This window comes from Panthera pardus, unplaced genomic scaffold (assembly GCF_024362965.1).
Source record: "Panthera pardus isolate Hobbes unplaced genomic scaffold, ASM2436296v1 HiC_scaffold_6, whole genome shotgun sequence".
Taxonomy (NCBI): Eukaryota; Metazoa; Chordata; class Mammalia; order Carnivora; family Felidae; genus Panthera; species Panthera pardus.
This window is the reverse complement of record NW_026526991.1, coordinates 15,931,326-15,953,932: the sequence shown is the minus strand read 5'-3', so window position 1 is coordinate 15,953,932 and position 22,607 is coordinate 15,931,326. Positions and strand designations below refer to the sequence as shown.

At 41.3% G+C, this 22,607-nt stretch overlaps 1 protein-coding gene across 1 annotated transcript in view; it reads left to right on the top strand.

Moving 5' to 3' along the window:
• Positions 1 to 22,607, top strand: part of POLR3B (RNA polymerase III subunit B) — a 103,509-nt gene that overhangs the window by 53,373 nt on the left and 27,529 nt on the right. The window contains exons 19-23 of the mRNA XM_019446669.2: positions 3,812 to 3,939; positions 11,911 to 12,120; positions 14,692 to 14,850; positions 16,502 to 16,619; positions 18,487 to 18,629. Coding sequence (XP_019302214.2) covers positions 3,812 to 3,939; positions 11,911 to 12,120; positions 14,692 to 14,850; positions 16,502 to 16,619; positions 18,487 to 18,629 — 758 coding nt within the window. The remainder of the gene's footprint in view (positions 1 to 3,811; positions 3,940 to 11,910; positions 12,121 to 14,691; positions 14,851 to 16,501; positions 16,620 to 18,486; positions 18,630 to 22,607) is intronic.

Below are 22,607 nucleotides of genomic sequence, written 5' to 3'. Positions count from 1 at the left end.
GTTATATTGTTTAATAGGTAGGAGTTTGTTACTGGCACCTGATAACTATTTACGCCTTCAGTCAAGAAAGTACTTTTCTGTTTTCTGCCACCAGATGAAATGTACCACTCCCTTTTTGTCTTACTGTGATTTAGTAAATAATGCTTTTCAGTCGGAATCTTTGTTCCTTAAAGGCGTGACTGTCTCAAAGTACTATTTTTATAGTGCCAGGTGAAGACGGAGTGGACATAGAGGAGAACCGTTCCGTAGTAACCCCTGTAGAGAACTGTTCTGTAGTAACCCTGTGAATAGCAGCGCGTCCTTGTCTCTCAGCCTCCGCTGCTCTCCTCAACACCCACACCCAGTGCCATGGCTCATCATGTCGGCCTCTGCCGTATCCCTGCAGTCTGACCTCTTTTCCCCACCTGCACCTACCGTGCCAGTCCAGGCTGCTGCCATTGCCTGCCCGGGGCCTCGCAAAAGGCTCCTGACTCTTTGGCACTACTTCCCGCGCAGTCTGTTCTTAATAGATGAAAGTGGTCTTTTCCCGACTCTTCTCAAACCCCCAGCGGCTTTCCCTCTCCCTTGGAAGTCCTTGCAGAGGCTTCAAGTTCCTGCACCATCTGCCTGCCCCACCTGGTGCCTGCAGCATCCTCTCCTCCCCCTCCTCCCTCACTGTGTTTAACCACACTGGGCTCTTCACACCTCAGGCGTGCTTCTGCCTCAGTACCTTTGCGCTGGCCGTTCCCTCGCCTGGAACACTCATACCCTGCATGGCTCACTCTTTCAGCTCCCCCAGGTCTTCACTCGGGTGTCACCTTCTCCGTGCTTTTTCCTGATGACCCCATTTAGAATAGAAACCTCTCCTCTGTGCACACCCCTCTTCACTGCTTTATTTTTCTAGTGCTTATTACCTTACAATAAAATCTGTGAAATGTGTATTTTATCGATTTATCTGTGTATTTATCTTTCCGCTAGAAGCTTCACAAAGGCAGGGATTTTTCTCTGTCTTGTTTGCTGTGATAAGGGAATGCAGCCATTAGAATCAGTACCACCCAATCACCAAGCTGACCCATACATCAAATTCATTTTATTTTAAAAATAGAAAAAAATTGACATCCTGTAATTCGTACTTATGATCTTTTTTTTAAATGTAGACAAGCATAAAGTAAAAAGAATGAATCCCCTTCCTTCCCCATCCCACCAAACTCCAGCCTCCAGATGTAATCAGTGCTAATGGTTTAATGTACTCTTTCAGATTTTTTTCTAAGGGAATACAAACATACCTACACGGTCACTCACAGTGTATGGGACCAAGGCAGCATAGTTTATGTTTAAACTTGATTTAAACCTACCATCATTACCAACTTCATCATTCTGAACATTTTTTATATTAGCATATGTGTATATACCTATATAAATATATTACTTCAGTTTCTTTATATTACATTGTCTGACTACACATAAATAGTTTATTTAACCTGTTGTTGAATATTTAGGCTGTTTTCTGATTTTTCTGCTGTTGCAAACGACAGGTTACAGAATCTTGATTTGAGCTAAATTTAAGGCCCTTAGGCACATTGACTAGAAAGTCTCCTATTTCCTGTTCAGGACAGAAGATTATGGTGGTTTTAATTTCAAATAATAGTATTCCTTTTTGTTTTATAGAAGTCAAAATCAGAGCATTTGGACTTTGAATAATTATCAGAAGATACATGCTCTTAGATGTATTGTTATGAAAAGGTCTTTACCTTTTTCATTTTCAGCTTCAATCTGCATAGTTTTTATTTACATGAAGAAATTGGCCCATATTTCAAATTGGCCAATATTTAAACAAAACTGTACATTTTAAATGAACTGTTATTGTAAGCCATAAAATGTCATTATAAGCAGTTTCTCTTTTAAATAAAACAAAACCAAACCTAGAGCCCTTTCCGTCTCTGCCGACAAAGGCCTAACATATCTGAGAGAGTTGGGGTTCTGCCAGGTCATAAGGTCAAAACTGTGTTCTTCAAACCAAGAGCCACATGGACAGCATTCTCTCCAACCAAGCTAGGAACATAATTCATATGTATACTGGGGGAAAAAAAAATCATGATGGATGACTGGATAAGTGGGAAATCTTTTGCCATGTGCATTGCAACTAATTTTCCACAATGGGTTGCCCTATCTTGGAAATCACTTCACAGGTACTATAAACCATTGACATTATTTTTTTTTTCTTAGTTTACTTATTTTTTGAGAGAGAGAGAGCAGGGGAGGGGCAGAGAGAGAGAGTATCCCAAGCAGGCTCCACGCTGTCAGTGCAGAGCACGATGTGGGGCTCAAACTCAGGAACCAGGAGATCATGACCCGAGCTGAAATCAAGAGGCAGATGCTTAACCCACTGAGCCACCCAGGTGCCCCAGCCATTGAAATGACTAAAATTATGTCTTAGAAATGCTTGAGGAAGGAATAGAGGATCAGCAGAGACCACAGACACTGGATGTGATGACTGTTACTTTCAGCAAGACCCAGAAACAGTCTGGCTACCCTTTCCTTTTAAAATACCTGAGCTGCTGTATCATTTAGCCAAAACTGGTATTTTTGCAAAAATGTGTTACAAAAGTAATGAAGATTCTAACACCTACTAGATAAAGTCTTCCTTTGTGTCCAGTACCTACAGCTCAGCTGTCTAATAAAAAAATGTCATGCAAGCCCATATATCTACGTTTTCCAGTAGCCACTCTGAAAAAGAAACAGGTGAAGTTAATCTTAATAACTGTATTTGACCCAGTATATCTAAAATGTCATATCAACATGTAGTCAATATAAAAATATTGAGATTTTATGTATTTTTTTCCTTATTATAAGTCTTCAAAATCTGGTGTGCACTTAACGCACATCTCAGTTTGAAGGCTAGATGTTCATTGGAAATACCTGATCTGGTTTCATAACATTTACATTTGGAAAAGTAGACTCACAAGTGTAAGTTGTTACAAACATAACTCAGAGGTTTTGAACAACTGAACTGAGTTATTTAAATTTGAGTTTTTAATATGTAATTGAAATTAAGTAAAATGAAAAATCCCATTCCTTAGTTATACTAATCTAACTGAACAAGTGCTGAACAGCCACACTTACCTGGTGGTTGTGGTGTTGGTCCCCTTACATCTTCTAGTAACTTCTTCAGCAGGATCTATTCCTCTTGAAAATGGTCATACAACTTTGTCATTGATACAAGTTGGAAAAGGGCAGAAAAGCAACGCACTCAGCCATGTGGATATTTTTGGTATTGCATTTTGATATGCCCAATATAGTGATTTCTTTATAAGGGTTATTGTTATTAGTATGTAATAATGTTTTATTTTCTTACAGGGGTATTTTGAACTATCTCCCTTCTCTTACATTTCTATAAGTAATAAGTTTCTATTACTGAAAAAAATAATTCATTTTATTATATTTTATTTTTATCAGTTTTACTAGCAGCAAACATTGAGGTTTTATATAAATTACATGTATTTGTGTATAAATTTTTATATTCATATAGACTTATAAATTTTATTATCTAGGTCCTTGGGGGACTTTTTTTTTTATTTGAGAGAGAATGAACGAGCAGGGGAGAGGGGCAGAGGGAGGGAGAGAATCTCAAGCAAGCCCCATGCTCAGTGTAGAGACCGATGTGGGGCTCGACTCCAGGATCATGACCTAAGCTGAAATCAAGAGTCAGACGCTGAACTGACTAAGCCACCCAGGCACCCCCATTGGGACCTTGATAGTAATATTTTTATACTCTTTAAGAGCTATTTGTTGTAGTCCTTGGTGTCTTAGATGTCTAATTTTTAATTAACAGAGATACCACCCACTTGGAGATTGAGCCCTTCACTCTTCTTGGCGTTTGTGCTGGCCTCATCCCATATCCTCATCATAACCAGTCCCCAAGAAACACATACCAATGTGCCATGGGGAAACAAGCCATGGGTAAGATTTCCTTCTTGAACTTGGTTGCAAATACTTGGAAAAAGGCTTAAATCTTTATCCTTACTCCAGTAGTATGAAATGCTTGGTTAAGTCAGACATTGCTAATTCCTGTGTTACTGACCTCAGAGGGTTGCCTGTGAACTCCGCAGGGCTTACAGGTGCCCCGCCATGTTTGAAGCATAAACAGAAATAGAGAAAACCTCTCTGAACTTGTTCCTTTGACCAAACAAGGAGATATATAATAGATGTCACAGAATGACAAGGCGGTAAACATGAAGAGAAAAGCTCTATAAAATGTCAGTTGTGAACCAGAAGAAATGGAAGAAAGAGCAGAAAAACACAAGGTGGAGGGAAGAGAGGGAGGAAGAGAGCCGAAGATGCATGGTATATATTAGAATGTGCTAGTGATGGTCAGGGTGACAGTCATTGCACCCATTACATCCTCATCCTTGCTCCCATAGCTTCTGAAACACCAGTTCGTGTCATACAAATTTCTGAATTCGTTTTTCTTCCATTTTCTTTCCTCTCTCCTCCATGTATCTATTAATTTATCTGTTCTCCATCCATAACACTTGTTGAACATCATGTGTAGACCAGACAGTGAGTCTGGGACCTGAACATGGAGAGGTGAGACAGAGCCCTGTCCTCAAGGTGTTCACAGTCTAGTAGGAGAGCCCAACAAGAACAACTATAATTCAAGATATGTGATAGGTGCTGGAGTTGACCAACAGCTGCAATCTTAGGGAATGAGAGCTGAAAGGTCACTAGAGGTTAGAGAGTAGGTTGTTTCCGAAGAATAGAACTGAACCGGGTCTTGAAAGACCCAGAGTATTTTTCACAGGCATGAAAATAGAAGCAAGCGTTGCATGGGGCATCTTGGTGCTTTGGTATGGGTGTTTAGCCTAATATGGGTATGGTGGCATACTGGGAGGGGCACCACATATTAACGATTTTTGGTTTTATCTTGAAGGTGATATGGCGAAGATACCAGGCCAAAACAAGAAAAAGTTTTGCTTATAAACTTTTTCTGAAATGTTTCTTAAAAATCATTTAAAAATGTTTTTTAAATCCTAGTGAGTTTAATAAGTTCTATTTTCATTTATGTCTGTGACATCAATATGGTATGCCATTTCTGGTTTAAAGTATGATACAAGGAGCTTTGTAAAGAAACTGAAAGGTTTTTGCATTGCCTTTGAGTAACCACCAGAAAGCATTTAGCTTCCCAGTTGCCAGCAATCAGCTGCAACTGACCGTTGCTTGACAATTAAGCAATCCTACATCTCATCCCAGATAGTGTATGTTTCTTTTCAAGTTTTTATATTGCGCTTTGGTTGGCAAAACATGTTGTCCTGCAACCATTTACCTGAATGACGTAATGCCTGGACGGTTCAGAATAATTCCCAGTGGGAAAATCTAAGCCGAGGCTCATCAATTTCCCCTTTCCCATTCATCCTCAGCAGCAGTGTAGGCTGATTTCCCGCTTGTGCTTGTGACTTGCTAACAAGTTGAAATATACAGTACTGAACCTTGTGTGTCATGAAAGGGCTATCACTTCTATTGGGTTTACCAAACCATTTTGTTTCATGATGTGAATCCTGGCTGAAACAATACACCTTTTGTGTAGAACCTTCAGCAGAATTAACGGAAGACTAATCACTTCATCGCTAATGCCACTCTTTGCTTGTGTTTGAACATTGACACAGAAAGGGCTACGAATCTATCTCCACTTGGTGAATCTTTTTTTTTTTTTTAAATAAAGAAGAGACTTGAAGGGAAGAAATAATATTTTTATTTTTGTAACTCGTCTCCCTACCAGAAAAGAAAAAAAAAAAAAGCCTTTATTTTGTGGCCATGAGTATCTGCAGCGTTTGGTTAGTTACCACACACAGTTAAGCAGGATCAGTGTGTACAGAAAGCCAATTCAGTGTCTGTAGAGTTCTTTTGTAGTTTTCTGTGTGAAGGTTTTTTTTCTCGTTTTGTTTTGAGTGTCATTTGCAATTCATTGTCTGTGTTTTCTGAGGTTGGTGTATTCAGCTGCTCTGACCCTGGGTCCTGCACATTTAGCTCCTTGGATACAATCCTCTGACGTTACTGCTGACGCTAGGAAGACAAAAGCCACAGAATATCTTAAGTAATAAAAAAAAAAAAAAGCCTTTGTTACTGTTTGTTATTATAAAACACCTGACTGGGAAGAAAAGCATCAAGATAAAAGTACATTCAGAGTTGGCACATTACATGACCACGTTTCTCTTCGGACGCTGAAATAGCTGTAGAAGTACCAAGCTAGGTCTAGATGAAAACTCCCAAAAGGAACAAGGCCAGCAGAGGGAGAAGACCCACAGCAGAGGCCCAGGTCTGTAAAGCAGACCTAGCACTTTGAGTTGGACTTCTCGGAGTCATTTTAATTCCATGCAGTCTCGGCTGCTGGTAACTAAAAGTCGTGCTATCCCATTTTAAGTAGGAGCCATTGCTGAAGACTGTATACATCTCAGGGATTCTGTGTGAATGTTCTAAAGTATTATTTTCGTGCCGTTCATCCGTTAGTCCATATGGATAGTGGAAGACAGTAGCCCAGAATTAACACACTACATATTCTAGCCAACCTGGAAGATTTGCTGTCTACTTTTCACTACCAACCGTCTGCCCCCAGTGAAGAGTGAGAAAATGAGAGAAAATCATTTTTCTGTCACTACCAAGGAGACCAAGATGAGCACAAAGCACAGACTGAAAGCCTCACCTTGTACATAAGAGAAAGCTCACTTTAGTTGTGAAACCCCAGCAGAGGTGTTTCTTAAATCTAAGGTTCTTTAAGTTGTTAATAAAGTACAGGCTTCCACACACCATCTTATTGTGCTACTAAGAAAGACCTAACCTTCCATGAATATGGCTCTGTTGTGACAAGGTTCCGAGCAAGAAGCCAGGTAGACGTGTGTGGAATTGGCGAGGGTGACCTGGGTCGCTCAGCGCTCCAAGTGAAGGCTGTGTGTCGGAGCTGCATTGGACGTACTCCCTGGAACCAGACTCCAGTCCACGAGTCACGCTTTCATATCCTGCCCGTTTTATTAATTGGCAATCCGCTAGTGGAACACTTTCTCCTAGTTAAAGGGATCTTTCAGTCACTATCAGCTCAGTTCATGAATATGCATCACATACCTCCCCTAGGCCCGGTCTCTTCCCAGCCCTCCTTCACCTCTAAATTGCTCAGACTTTTTATCTGTTTATTTATTTATTAGCTCAGGAAGTAACGTAGCTTCTGTTTTAGTTTTTGTTTTCAGTAGATGCTGTTCCAGAGCAGATAGCTCCTTCTCTTGTATTCCCCACTTCAAAGTAGAGTGGGTTGTCCTAGAAGTAGCCTAGAAGATTTTGAGATCTTAGAAATACATAATATACAAAGATCCTCATAAAATTTTGTTTCATTCTACTTCTTCCTCTACATTTCATTCAACTTTCGGTTTGATTTTCTTTTTTTAGAATATTTATTCTTTATCAATTTGGTGGGTACAGAATGAAAAGACGTCTTGACCAAATTATCCCTGACAATTGTATTTAGAATTTCACTGTTTGTCCAAAAAAAATTTATTTAAATCCTTGTCGGTATTTCAGATGTAAGATTGTATGATGTTTCCTGAGACTAGAATGCTAATAATGAATACTTAATGGAGATAAAATTAAACTGTCGTCCGGTTAGTAGGGTTAGCTTTGGAGGCGGAACAGGTGACAATGCAGAGGTCAAGGGATGTTTGTGTTACTGCTAATATTAGTAGTATTGTTAATGAATGATGCCGCTTACTGACTACTCCGATGATTTATATGCATTTCTTCTTTTAATCATAATGATAATCCTGTCAGATCTAATACGTACCTTTTGTGTTTCTGGCAAGGAAACAGACTCCCACTTTGGTTGAGTAACTTCTAAAAGGTTACCTTATATCTTCTGTGCAATATTATCTATAGAACTTACTAAAATTCTTCTCAACTGAAACTATCTTATTTCCTCACTTTTTCCTCTTCACTGCAGACCATGATCAAGGTGGCTTCCCTGCTAGACTGTAGGATATAAGCGCCTTCGAGACAAGATTATGTCTGTGTTATTTATTACTGTATCCTTGGTGCCTAGCATAGTGCCAGCTCAGTAGGTATAGTAAGATACACAATCTGAGGCAGGCTGCAGGCTCTGAGCTGTCACCATAGAGCCCAACGTGGGGCTCAAACACACAAGCCGTGAGATCATGACCTGAGCCAAAGCTGGACACTTAACTGACTGAGCCACCCAGGCGTCCCAAAAGTCTTCATGACTTTGAATGACCTAAGATTTCTTAGAATTCAAAACGTGCAGGCTGTGAAGAAGAAAAAAATTAATCATTTGGACTTTCTCAAAATTAAACTTCTGCTCTATGAAAGATCTTAATCCACAGAATGGGAGCAAGTATTTGCAATATAGATATGTAACATCAGATAAAGGGTTTGTATCCAGTATATATAAAGAACTCTTCAGTGACAAGACAGCTCAGTTAAAAGATGGCAAAAACAAAAACCAGACACTTCACAAAGGGTAATAGTAATAGGAATGACCAGTAAGTTCATGAAAGTATATTCGTTGTTACTAGTCATCAGATAAATGTAAATTAAAACTGAGACACCACAACATGCTTATTAGAACAACTAACATGGGAAAGACATATTAAGTGTCAGGATGCAGAGCAGCTAAGAAGCACATACAGTGTTGGTGTGAACATAAATGGTATAACACTTTGGGAAATTATTAAGTAGTTTTTTAGGTTAACCTTACCAAATCCCATTGCTCTGTATTTACCCAAGAGAAGTGAACAAAGTCTTGTGCATGAATGTTAATAGCAGCTTTATTCACAAGTGCCCCAAACTGGAAACAAGGCCAGTGTCCATCAGCAGGTGAATGGGTAAATAAACTGTTTATACGTGCAGCAGAATACTTCTCAGCAATAATGAAGAGTGAATATGATACAGCCACATGGATGGACCTTGGAGTCATTATGCTAAGTGAAAGCAGCAGCAAAAGAGTGTCCCTGCTGCATGATTCCCTTTATATAAAATTCTAGAAAGTGCGAGCTGTAATGATAAACAGCAGTGGTTGCCTGGGGTCGTGGATAGGGAGGGATCTTTTTTGGGAGTGTCGGAAGTGTTCTGGATCCTGATTGTTGTGGTGATTTTACAGAGGCATAAATCTGTCAGAACTCCTCAATACTTACACTTTAAATGATAAAGTTTGTTGGTTTTAATAATGTTCTCAAATAAAAAGAAACTGGACAAAGGAAGACAGAAAACATAAATTCATTAAACTTCATTTTATGTTTTTCAGTATGCATTTCCTTATATTCTCCTAAGCTACATGTATCTTTACCAACCTTTTTTCATCCTACCTTAAAACATGTCCTCACTGTTTTAACCTACATCTGCATACTTTGCTGTGCCAACCTGCAACTTAGGAAAGTTATGGTCAAGAAAATGCGATTTTGTAAGAAAGATTATGTCCTGGGTAATGAGGAAATGAGACTGTAGTTAGGGCAAAATGGAGCAGTGGGAGGGAGAACGCAGCTTCTGGTCTCCTTGCATTAGTTATTACGTAGACACAACGCCCTTTTTAAGGAAGCTGAAAACAGTAAGAGGCATCCTATTTTGAGCCTGTGCTTCACCAGACCAGTCTTTTAATTTCTGCATGACATTTTCTCACAAAGCTTGCTTACTGGCAAAATAGTCATCAGGCTTTTTATAAAAATTATAGAGTGTGATGGCATTTTGAAGTTTTATGATAGAGAAGTCATAGTTTATAAATCCTGTTTTAACCAACACACCACACCCATCAGTGCTGTTCAAAATGTATATACACATGTGCTCCTACAAATTCTTCAAAAAGCCTTTAAGGAGAATTTCTAATGAGATCATAAGCACCAGACATTTGCTAAACCATTTTGCTGTTCATCCATTCAGTGGTCAGGTCAGTTGTAATGCCTGAGAATTATGTTCTGGGCCTGGTAGCACAATTTATAGTGGGATCTCCTCTCTTTCACCATTGTTTGGGGGTGCAGCCATCAATGCCTTCCCTGCTGCATAATAATGCTTGTCTCAGGTTTCAGAAGACGGGTTTGGCAGCCTGGTGGGACATTGCCTGAACCCTTGTCTCAAGCTGGGTGGAGGATACAATTGGAGCTGAAATCTCAACATAAATTTTAAACGATTTCATGTAAAAGGACAAACTTATTGTCAGTGAACTTTACCACGATCCAGGCAACAGTGATTTTATTTCTGAAACTGATCCATTACCAGGTATCCTGCCCAGTTTATTAGTTGGCACTAAAATAACATAAATTAATTGGCAGTTTAGTGTAAACTCAACAAAAAGTTCATGAGATTCCGTTTAACTATTTTTTTCAGCTGAATCTTGATAAGTTTTCTAGAGATTTAAGTGCAAATATTTATTATAAAATTATGCAATTCAGTTTTGTTTACTGACACTTACTGAGCCTCTATAGTGAGCCCTGAAGGTTTCATGATTTCTTTCAATAGTAATCGGCAAGGAGTCCCATATCATTTTTGCTGCGTGAATATGTTATTTTCATCCCTGAATTGAAATCACCATTGATTTCATGACATGAGTACAGAGGAAAAGGTGAAGGAAATAATGAGTTTTGATATCTGCTCACCTTAGAGCTTAATTCCATTAAATGGCACATGGGCATCTTGGGACATGTGGGTATTGAGGATGTGTCCCTATGCAAGCATGTGAAAGAGAAAAAGTGACTTAAGCTACCTTCTTAGCCACTCAAGGGAAAAGAAGAGACACCTGGGAGAAGTTAAAGAGGCTCAGTAACCCACACATAAGTTCAGGAGTAGGGCAAGTGTGAGTCCCCATTTTAAGGTCTCTGAGTAGGAGCAACTATGTATTCACAAGACCATGAGAGTGAAACCCTTTTTTGGTGCAAGTCTCTGATCCTTAGTGTGCCCCTACGGGGGAAAGGGACAAAGAATAACATCCTAATTTCACTTCCAGTTGACAGGAACAACTTCCAAGGTCCCAACAGGTGGAAAGTCTGATTGCTAAGGACAGAAAAGCCTGTACCTGATTGGATAGGACCTTGGATTTCTTAGAGGAAGGGGCCACCATGCCTTTCCCCATTTTATCTCCCCTGTTGGGTATAGAGTAGTTGTGTGTTCATTGCTTAGTAAATGAAGAGTTAAACAAATGGGTAAATCCACTCTTCTCTGCTTTCACTTTCCTCCTTTTCGTTCCTTCCTTTCTTTTCCTCCATTTTCTCTTTTCTTTTTCATTTAGAACTTTTCTAATGGTTGATTAATTTTTATGAAATATATCCTTACCTGTCAGCACTCGGCAGTGGTTTCTAATTACCTTCTCATCCAAGTAGCTGGAACTGTATGCATAACATGCTAGAACTGAGTTTAAGAAATGTGGATTTACCTATGCAATTATGAAATGTGGACTACCTATGAAACCAGTAGAGACTGGTTCCTCAATGGGGTTAGGTTGGTATACTTTGGGTGTGATTTTTCCTCTTTGTAGGACTTTTTTTTTTTTTTTTTTTTTTAAGATTTATTTTTGAAGCGGCAGTTGGGGGGAGTGGGGGCGGAGAACAGAAGATCTGAAGTGGGCTCCCCACTAACAGCAGTGAGCCGGATGGAGGGCTCGAACCCACAAACCATAAGATCACAACCCGAGCTGAAGTCAGATGTTCAATAAACTGAGCCACCCAGGCACCCATGCAAATGTTTCCTCTTTTATAGGACTTTTAACCTTATGGAGGAAAATTGCTTTTAAAAGTCGTTAGCCACTATGAGGGTATTATTGCTTTTGAAATGTTTAACCTGAAGGTTTTCTTCATTTTAGTGAAATTAATACCTTTTTTTAATCTCGGTACACATGGCTACCTAATTATTTTACATAATAGAATGTACACTTTGTTTTGTCCAATATCAATGAAGGTACCATTGGATACAACCAGCGGAACAGAATCGATACTCTCATGTATCTGCTAGCATATCCACAAAAACCCATGGTTAAAACAAAGACCATTGAGTTGATAGAATTTGAGAAACTGCCAGCTGGACAGAATGCAACAGTTGCCGTGATGAGTTACAGCGGCTATGATATTGAAGATGCCCTTGTTTTAAATAAGGCTTCCTTGGACAGAGGTAAGTGGGTCTACAGAGCTCACGGTGTGCAGAATTAGGTATAATAAGGATAATCAGCTAAAAGTCACCTGGTGTCAAAATGTTAATGTCAGTTTCAAGTGATTTGAATTTTGTAACATACAAACAGGAGGTGGTTAAGTTTCAGTGTTGACTTTTTTAATGAATATTACATAGAGGTAATTTGTTAAATGTATTATTAAGTGTATCTTTGTTGTTGTTATTTTACTTTATTGGGGACTTGAGAGAGTTCCTCAACAGAAAACATGCAAGAATTTGTTTATTTCCTAGCAGGAATTATAATAGATGAAAAACGGTTTTTGGATAATCTAGTTAGTCAACAACAAACTGAGAAGGCCATAGCAATATTTCTGTGTTAAAGGGTTTTTTAATTGTATGTCTCAACCCCATAATGTTAGACCTTTTTGTTAGCAAAATGCTAAAAGTTAAAAATACCCATGCACAGACCCCCGACCTACCAGTTCCTGTGCAATCTTTTTGTCAGTTTTCTGACAGTTTACTTTTGCAAGTCACTGCTCATGGTTTGTTAGCTGTCACCTGACCTGAAGTCTGACTCCTCTCTTCATAATCTCTCTCTTTTTCCTCCCTGGCATACTCACTCTGCCTTCCCCTTTACTCTCTGTAGTTGCTAGGCAGCCGTAATAGCACTCCTAGACATGTGTCTTTGGCATTAATGTTGGCTGCACTTAATTTATGCCTCTTTTTTTTCCTCCAGATGACAACAGCCATGCTTTAAAACTAGATGTTTTCCTTTCTGATTAACTGGTAACGTTTATGTGGAAATCTGAAGACTTTGTGATATCTGTCAGAAACTCTGCAACACCATTTAATGATCTGAGTTTACTGTCCTCTAGCTTTTAAGCTATCACCTGTAAATAAAATGTCCATTCACACTTGGAGGAAAACGCTTCTTGATTTCAGGCAGCTCAGATTCCCACTGCACTCTAACACGTTGCAGTTAATGGCCAGTGTACGGAATTTCAAGATCATGTAATGTTTCCAAAGCAGCTGGCTCGCTGAGCGGAGTTTATTATGGCCACACACAATTTACCAGGAGCCATAATGACTGAGACCTTTCTCGGAGACCTACTAACATCCTCATCTCCTGTCCAGATGTCGAAATTTGTTACTTAATCACACGGTCACCTTCATATTTTAAAAGTTACATTCGAGCACGGAGGCTTTATTTAGAAACCCACTTTTTCCTGATTTTCTAAACCCACGTTCTTAGATTTCTTATTAAGAGTTCTGCCTTTGGCGGACAATCGTAAGTGAAGGATTTTACAGCCGTGCATTTATTTCATCAGTAATAGCTGACATTTAATCCTGAGGTGTCTCCCTATTTAAGTAAACTCTGACATGGCTCAGTATATCCTAGGGCGATTAGAGAGAGAATGCAGTTTAGAATAACTGCTTGGCCAAAGGGAGAAAAGAAAAGAAATGCAGTCACAGAATCTTGGGTGACTCTACAGCAGATGGGTCTTCTTGAGGGATTCAGTGCGGGAAGTTTTTCCTCCACCTAAAGGTTTCCTTCTGTTCCTTTTGCTTATCTTTCATAATGCTTATTTATTTATTTATTTATTTATTTATTTATTTTTAAATTTTTTTAACGTTTATTTACTTTTGAGACAGAGAGAGACAGAGCATGAACAGGGGAGGGGCAGAGAGAGAGAGGGAGACACAGAATCAGAAGCAGGCTCCAGGCTCTGAGCCATCAGCCCAGAGCCCGACGCGGGGCTCGAACTCACTGACCATGAGATCGTGACCTGAGCCGAAGTCGGATGCTCAACCGACTGAGCCACCCAGGCGCCCCTCATAATGCTTATTTAGATTGTTGGTTGGTGTCAGGACTTTTCCCTCATTCACTAGATAAATGTGATCCAAAAGTATAATCAGAGTAAACTCTCCTCTTTGGGGCACAGGCAAATGATTTCTTCTGTTAAAATTATTTGCGGCTCTTCATTTTCTCTCCTCTCTGGAGAAAAATTAATCTTTTTGTGCCCTTGTTTGGGACTTCCTCTGAGTGCCAAAATTGGAAAAAGGAAAACTTTTCAGAGAAGGTTAGCAGAAGTTATGCACCAGAAGGGTGTGTGGGAAGAATCTTGGTTGATCAGTAGACATGGTGTGTTTCCACACTGCCACCCAACTGGCTGGGCGACCTAGGCCACGTGACTTCCCTGGACCTCATTTTGTAGCACTTGTAACACTGTACATAGAGCAGTTAAGCTAGGTGGTCTCTGGGGCCCTTTCCGGTTCCCATATTCTGTGGCTCTGTGCCCTGAAAGAATCACAGTGATGTTCAGGTTTCTCTCACCTTTCTCCATCATGACAGGATGTATTCCATGCTGAAACATGGTTGTAGAGATTCCAGTGTTTATGTGGATAGTAGGTGTTGGAGAGTTTCTGAGCCAGTTCTTTGGATTATCAGGTTGCTATTTGGCCCATCCCAGATGACCCAAATGTAGAGCAAGTTGTGGGTCATTCAGTAACACAAATACATGTTTTCTCATAGTCGTGTTGGTGGTTCTGACCCCCAGTTTGGTTTCATTTTAGGCTTTGGGCGCTGCCTTGTATATAAAAATGCTAAATGTACATTGAAGCGCTATACCAATCAGACTTTTGATAAAGTGATGGGGCCGATGTTGGACGCTGCTACGAGGAAACCCATCTGGCGACACGAAATTTTAGATGCGGATGGTATCTGTTCTCCAGGTAAGAGCCCTTTTTAAAAACAATTTAAATGTATACTCTTTGCATCATGAAAGTTATGCATCAGTATTTCTGAACATTTGGTAACAGGGAAGAAAAAAATAACAACTTACAAAACCACTTTCCTAACTCAAACAGCGTGGTCATTTTTGATGAATTTCCCTTCTAGTCTATTTTTCTACGCATATATTTTTACATAGTAGTAGTTCTGTTCCAGTTATACTTTTCTACTTAAAATTTTCAAGCACAGAAAAGCCACTTTAAGGAAATGTTTAAAACAAAATGCTTTAAGAGTGTAAATGCCATTTCCCTGCATCTACACTGGCGTTTTTCATCATTTGTGCATTTAACATGCAGACTGACTTGAGACTCTTCTTCCCCCAAAAGTGTGACTCCGTGATAATTACAAACTTGCAGTGAATTTTGTTGATGCCACCGCAGCCCCTGCCCTTGAGTCTTACAGTCCAGCGTGGGAGGCTGACAGTGACCAGAGGATCACATGTAAACATATGTCACACCATAGCCAGGTTAAGGAACCCTATAAAGATCTGTGAGGGCATTTAATAGCAAGAGGATCTGACCTAGGCAGGAAGTGCAGTCTCGCCTTCCCTAACGAAGGGCGCTGAGATCTGGAGGATGCGTGGAGTTAACTAGTAAGTAGGGGAGCGGAGTGTGTCCTGAGCTGTGGTGTCCTGTAGCTATAGATGGTTAAAGGTTCTGAAAGGCCGGTGCGGCTCAAACAGGGAGAGGACAGGGGAGGGCAGTAAACAAGAATCTAGAGAGAGGAAGAGCAGGAGGTGGGGCAGGGCCCAGACACAGGCCTTGCATCATGATGCTGTTTTCAGCACGATCCTAAAAGCAACACTACAGTCAGGTACGCATTTTGAAATGATCGTTGTGACCACAGTGTGGAGAGAAGAATAGAAAGGGGCGAAAACAGAGGGAGACCCAGCGAGAGCTCTGGCAGCAGAGCAGGAGAGCAGGGCCACAGCGAGGCGGAAAGATGGGCTGTGGTGGGGACGTTGCTGGGAGGGCAAAGCCACGTGATTTGTCACGATGGTGCCTGGGTGGTGGGTCCTTGCATCTGCTGTGGTGCCCACAGCCGCGTGGCGCACGGCTTCCTCTCCTCCTGGCTGCGTTTCTTTCTCGGAGAATTTTGCTCACTGTTAACCTGGGTTTTGTGTCAGAGAGCTAGCACCGTGACAATACTATAGAGTAGTCGGCCTTGGAGCTTACCAGGAAAAGATGCAAAGAAAGGTGAGAATAGCAGGAAAATCAAAGAAGTATTTTGATTGCCTCGTTGTCCGAGTGGGCAATGAGTGAGGACTAGGTGAAGTAACTTAATAAAAGTAAGTGGCCCAGACTTGTTCTGACACCCCAAGATATATAAAATTGCCATTTATTGACACGAAGTTTCTCCTGTTAGTTTGGTTCTCTAAACCAGTTTCTTGATTTTTTTACACACTGATTTTTCAAATGGGCTGCCACAATTACTGACGAGCCCTGTTGAACTCTGGCTCATACCATATCGACCTTTTCCTTCCTTGTCTGCATTTCATGGACCAATCTAATCACCTAGTTCCGTGCCCCAATAATGTGCGCATTCCACAGAGGTGGTAGCGATTGGACTGTAACACCCTTCTTTTTTTCTTAGGTGAGAAGGTAGAAAACAAACAAGTGCTTGTCAATAAGTCCATGCCCACAGTAACTCAGATTCCTCTGGAAGGAAGTAATGTTCCACAGCAGCCACAGTATAAGGATGTGCCCATCACGTATGTATTGGTTTCACCTTGGAAATACCTAGAAAGATTAAAAAAAAAAAAAAAAAAAGAGAAAGGCTAGGGGAAATTAGAAGTTAGCTCTTGGAGGGTTGGAGAATAGAAATTACAGTTGGGGGTAATAATAGTTGTCATGAAGACAGCGTGGCGTGGAAGATAAAACCAAGCTGTGGAATCATGTAGGCCTCCCACCCTGGGTTTGAGTTGTGGGCCAAATAGGCAGGAGTTCCAGGTAGAGGGAACAGTGAGGTGAAGGCCCCTTGGGCAAAACAGCACCCAGATTTAGAGGACCAGTGTAGCCTGCTGGGGCTAGGTTGTACAGTACTTGGGAATTCCTTCGGTAGAGAGTGATAGGATCAGATGTGTGTTAAATAAGTAAATTAAACACACTGGCCACAGTGTGGCATCACTACTGCACGGGACTATAGCTGGGTTCAGTACTGGTCATGTGGTGTGTTACCTTATGTGGATGAAGCACTCACACCTTGGCCTCAGGTTTTTCATCTGTGCAATGAAAGATCTACACTCATTAATCTCCAGATGTCTCAAATACAGTGAAATTGGAGACCTCATGAGATGAGCCATGGGCCAGTGATAGCAACCACACTCTGACATAAAAACAAAACCAGAAGAAGTAACAAGATGCTTAGTCTAGCCAGGGTGATTGGAGTTAACTGAACTCTTGAAGTGGGGGTCTGGGGTGACACGGGAGAGCTGGGTTCCTGGGCCCTGGAAGGTAGTTCAGCAGACCCGTTCTGACCCACAGCTGAGCCCTGCTCCCGGCCAGTCACTGTGCCACTTGTATTGGAAACACAGCTGAAGTGAACCACGACCCTCCCCTGAAAGGAACCACACATAGTTAGCGGAGGCCTGCACAAAAAAAGAAGTCCAGTGAATATCCTGATCACAGTGACTTCGTTGAGAACTTTCTCTGTACCGGTTATGGTTGTGGGCAGTTTACCTGTGTTCACTTGTTCTGGCCACCACTCCATGAACCAAGTGCTCCCAATAGCCTTGTTCGAAAGACACAGAAACTGAGGCACAGAGAGGTAAAGTAATTTACCAAGGTCACACAGCTGCAAGCAGCAGAGTCAACATTTGAACTCCCACAGTTTGGCTTCAGAGCCCAACTCCTGCCCTCTGTGCTAAAGGCTGCAGTGCTGTGGGTGCCGTGGATTTGTCTGTGGGGTGAGTGGGAGCGCAGAGGAGAAACTGGGCTCTCCACTTCGGGGAGGGGTGAGGGCCCTGGCCCCGAATACTACAAAACAAAAAGCTGTTTCAGGGTGAGAAAGGTGGTTATGCTAGCTGGTTTTCATCCTGTCCTGGAGGAGGAGATCTTTTTTCTTCTTCAGAACTGCGTCCCCTCCTCCTGGGTTCTGCATTTAATCTAGTCTTTTAGGGACCTGACTCTCTCATTTTCTCTTCTGTCCTTCCATGTCTTCAGCCAGCTTTCTGTCGATTCCTTCCCCACAGGCTAGAAAGTGTGCTCCCATATTTCTTATCTTGAAAAGAAAACGAAACCTTCCTCAGGGCTCTGCGATCCTTCCAGGCTGCCAAGCATCCTGTTTCTTTGTCTGCCATGAGGGAGTAGCGTGGGAATGGTGTGTGCGGTGTGGGTTAAGTTGCCTTACGCCTGCCTCTCACAGTGTTTCCTAAAGGTTAGCCATCTCAGACAAAGACTGGAAAAGGGAAACGGTAACCTTTGGACTTAATGTTGAAAAATGAAAGGCACGTTTCAGAGTCCAAAATGGCAGGGTCAAAACATTCTGTGGTTGATCTTAAGTAAAATACGGCCTGTGGGTGATAGGTTCACAAAGGGCAGTTTGAAAACTCTGTTTTAGTGACTTGCTGTTAATATTAGCTACAAAGGGGCTACGGATTCATATATCGAAAAAGTGATGATCTCTTCAAATGCTGAAGATGCTTTTCTGATCAAAATGCTCCTGAGGCAGACGAGGCGTCCGGAGATTGGAGACAAGTTCAGCAGCCGCCACGGGCAAAAAGGTAAATTGTGTCACTCCTCGATTTGTTTACAAAACTGAAAATAGTATTTGTTAACCATGTATATAAGAAATGTGTAACTTTCCCCTGTTAAAAAAAATATACAGTGTGTTGGAAAAATCATTACATTGTTAGCCAGATTTATGCTGGTTTTATTTCTTAGACTTTGGTGTTTTTACTTTAATAGCATTGAAAAATGTACCGTAAGGTTGCTTCTCTTTGCCATTTATTTCATTTTTTTGCAGCTGCTCCACCCAAAATTATAATTACGAATACACTCTAGACGACGTACCTCCTAAGATACAGGTAGACGTTCAGAAAATAAATAGCAGCACCTCTTTTTTGTGGAAGGTGCGTATGTGTTCCGCTGTCTGTCGGGTCCTAGTACCGTAGGGCGTCAGCACGAGCAGACCGCTCAGAATGGTCTGCGCCTGTGTTTAATGGTGAGCAGCCTGTGTGAGGTTCCCAGCTGGGGGGCTGTGGAGCTGAATTAGAACGCGGGTGTCCGGATCCCAGCGCGGCGCCCTCCCCGTCTGCTGCACGTGGCCCCTCGCCTAGATATGTTTCTCCATGTGGTCCCGCTGGTGAGCCCTGCTCTTCCTGGGAGGTTACTGCTGAGTCTTCACGCGGTTGTGGCTCGGCGGTGTCTTGTTTTCGTATCTTCAAGAAACAGAGCAGTGTGTCACTACTGATGAACTTGCTTTCTGTAGGCTCCCTCTTAGGTACGCATACCCGCATACCCTTGGCGGTTCAAAGGGGAACGTTTGCCCTGGGGGTCGAATTTGGGCCGCGTCTGCCACTTAACTAGTTGAAGAACAGCAGCAGCAGCAGCAGCTAACACTTTTGTGGCACTAACTGTGTGCCCGGCAGCGTTCTCAGCACTTCACACACACTGACTCGCTGGCTTCTCTCTCACACAGTCCTGAGAGGTCGCTGCTGTTTTTGTAGATGAGGAAACAGAGGCACAGTGACCTGAGTAGCTTGCCCAATGTCCCCAGTTGGTGGCGGAGTTGGTTTCCGAACCCTGGCAGTCTGGCTCCGGAGTCCGTGCTCCTGACTGACATCCGTGCTGTCCTGAGCGTTAAGCACTTGGCATAGTGGGTGGCACACGGTGGGTGCTCAGGAAGAGACGGCAGTGACCACTGACATTGGCTCTTTTGCATTCTGCTCTCCAGCTTTGTGTCTCCTCTTTACTCCTAAATTCCTAGTGCCATGTCCTCGTGGTTTTAACTGATGGGCTTAAAGATAACGGCATATTCTCGCTGATCTCAACTTTTATTTTCTTGCCACACAAGTATATAAAATATTACAATTCATTTACTCAAATAAATCCATCCATAGTTGTCATTCCTTCCATCAGTGAAACTTTTCCAGACTAACACTGTTTTTTAGTTGACAGACACGAGATTGTTTTAGGCTGTCAGTATTTTGTTTAAAAAAAAAAAACAAAACAAAACATTTTATCCATGTGAATTTGACACTTCTAATTCATACAGTTCCCTAAAATGCTAACTCTTAATACCTTTTGAGTGTTTGTAAACACTTCTTGAGATTCTAGTGTTTTCCAGTAATCAGCAGTGAAAATCAACTTCTCTGTATTGAAACTATTTCTCCCTCTCTCTTGGTCTAGGCAATTGCTGAGATACACTACTAAGTCATTCTGGGGTAACCATAATCTTATTTACAGCCTCTATTTTTCTTGACCTGTTCCCTGGACTGGGACAAAGCTTGAAACTCTTCTTATAAAATATTGGCACTGGACACTTTATAAGAATGCACACTGTAAGAGAAGGTCTCCATTTTCTGAATCAGTTTACAAACTTCAAATATCCCAAATCCTCGTGTTTTATTCCACCAGAGTGTTGTGCAAAGAGAGGAAGGCTGGCAAACATTTCCGTGATTATCCACTGTGTTCTAACTCCACTAAACTTCTTGAGGACAGGGATCACATTCTTAAATTCTTATAAAGCCTGATAGAGCCACTCTCATGGAGGGTACCTGATAGGTGTGTGGTAATGGTTAAATATGTGAATGAACTGAAATAGGGAAATGAAAAGGGACAGATTCTGCACTCTTGATGGATTGATTTTACTCAGTTTTTAATCTATACATAGTATGTGAGTATGTGTGTGTATAGTATAGACAAAGCAGTACTTTTGAAAATGAGAAACACACTTGATTAGTAAGCTCCTATAAATACAGACCTCTACAGGTGCAAGTAATGGCAGTGAGTCTTTCTGCTGTAACATTTTTTCAAACTAATGATATGATAGGGATAATGTTCATTGACAGAAGTGGTTTCCAGCCTGAAGTGATGTGAAACTGCAGATTTTGGAGATCGGTTGAACCTTACTGGGGCTTGACTTGTACATCTCTATGAAATGGGAAGAAGCCCTCCTGGGGTTAGGTGACCTTTCACTTGCAGTGAGGAGTTTATCTTGCTAGTATTCTTTTCCAGATGGCTTTTAATCCAAGGATGAAAACCTTCTGATTAGCCTAGATTCCCTTGATATTCCCTTGTCTTACAGCTTCATCAGATTTATTGAAAATATTGGGGGGGCGCCTGGGTGGCTTGGTCGGTTAAGCATCCGACTTCGGCTCAGGTCATGATCTCATGGTCCGTGGGTTCGAGCCCCGCGTCGGGCTCTGTGCTAACAGCTCGGAGCCTGGAGCCTGTTTCAGATGCTGTGTCTCCCTCTCTCTCTGCTCCTCCCCTGTTCATGCTCTGTCTCTCTCTGTCTCAAAAATAAATAAACGTTAAAAAAAAAAAAAGAAAAGAAAAGAAAAGATTGGGGGGAAATGGACAAACAAAACATAGGTAGTTTAAGCCTTAAGAGAGTAGTAGAGGGAATGATGTAGAACGCTTAACATAATTTTTGTTTCTTTTAAGTGTAGTTTTTTAATCAAGTAATAAATGCACGTGGTTTAAAAGATCAAATAGTACAAAAAAGGGGGTTTTGAACTGAAAAACATCTGTCCCTGCCTTTTCTCCAATTCTGCTTCCCAGAAGAGATTTCTTCTCATTTTTATTCTTCTATTTTGAAATCATATTTTTAAATATTTTTTATTTATTTATTTTGAGAGAGAGAGAGTGGGGGTGGCACAGAGAGAGAGAGAGAGAGAGAGAGAGAGAGAGAGAGAGAGAGAGAATCCCGGGAGAGAGAGAGAGAGAGAGAATCCCGATCCGGCCCCAGTACGGGGCTTGAACCCACGAATCATGAGATCATGACCTGAGCTGAAATTGGATGCTTAACCGACTGAGCCACCCAGGCGCTCCTCGAAATAACATTTTTAAACAGCTATTTATGTTATTCATCCATGTTTGCTATTACCCATTGATTTTCTGTTACGATGGATAGGAGGAGCTGGAACTTGGCTGTCTTTCCTTCTCACTCCCCACCTCCATTCCCTGCACAGGTTTATCATAATGTTAGGTTACTTATTTCAATTGTATTATTACAACTATATAAATGTTGTTCACCCACAAACCAAGTAGTTGAGGGCATTTTCTTTATGGTCTAACTTTATTTTTTCAGAAATTAACAATATTTTTCTATTTTGCTTGATTTTCTGATTTCTGTTTCCATTTTTCTATACCATCAATAGTCTCTCAACACAATTTTCCACACGATCAGTTGTCTGTTAGGACCATTTTTCTCCCCAGAAGACCTTCTCTGTAGCACCCCCATTCTTCCTGCTCCAATCTGTGGTGGTTTTCCTCTGAGCCCCAGCTTCCTAGCCAGTGTCTTAAGAACTGATTGCCACAGGTCACAGGAGTTCTGGGCAGAACCTGGCTCAGGGCCGCGAGCAGCCTCATCTTCTGTGCCCCAGAAATGTTTTCAAGAAAGGGTAGGAAGCACTCTGTGCTGGTTTGCTTTAATCCCATATCACAGACCAAGGACTTACACAACAGAAAATGTATTGCCTCACAGTTCTGGAAGCTGAAGTCCAAGGTCAGTGTATTGGCAGGTTTGGTTTCTC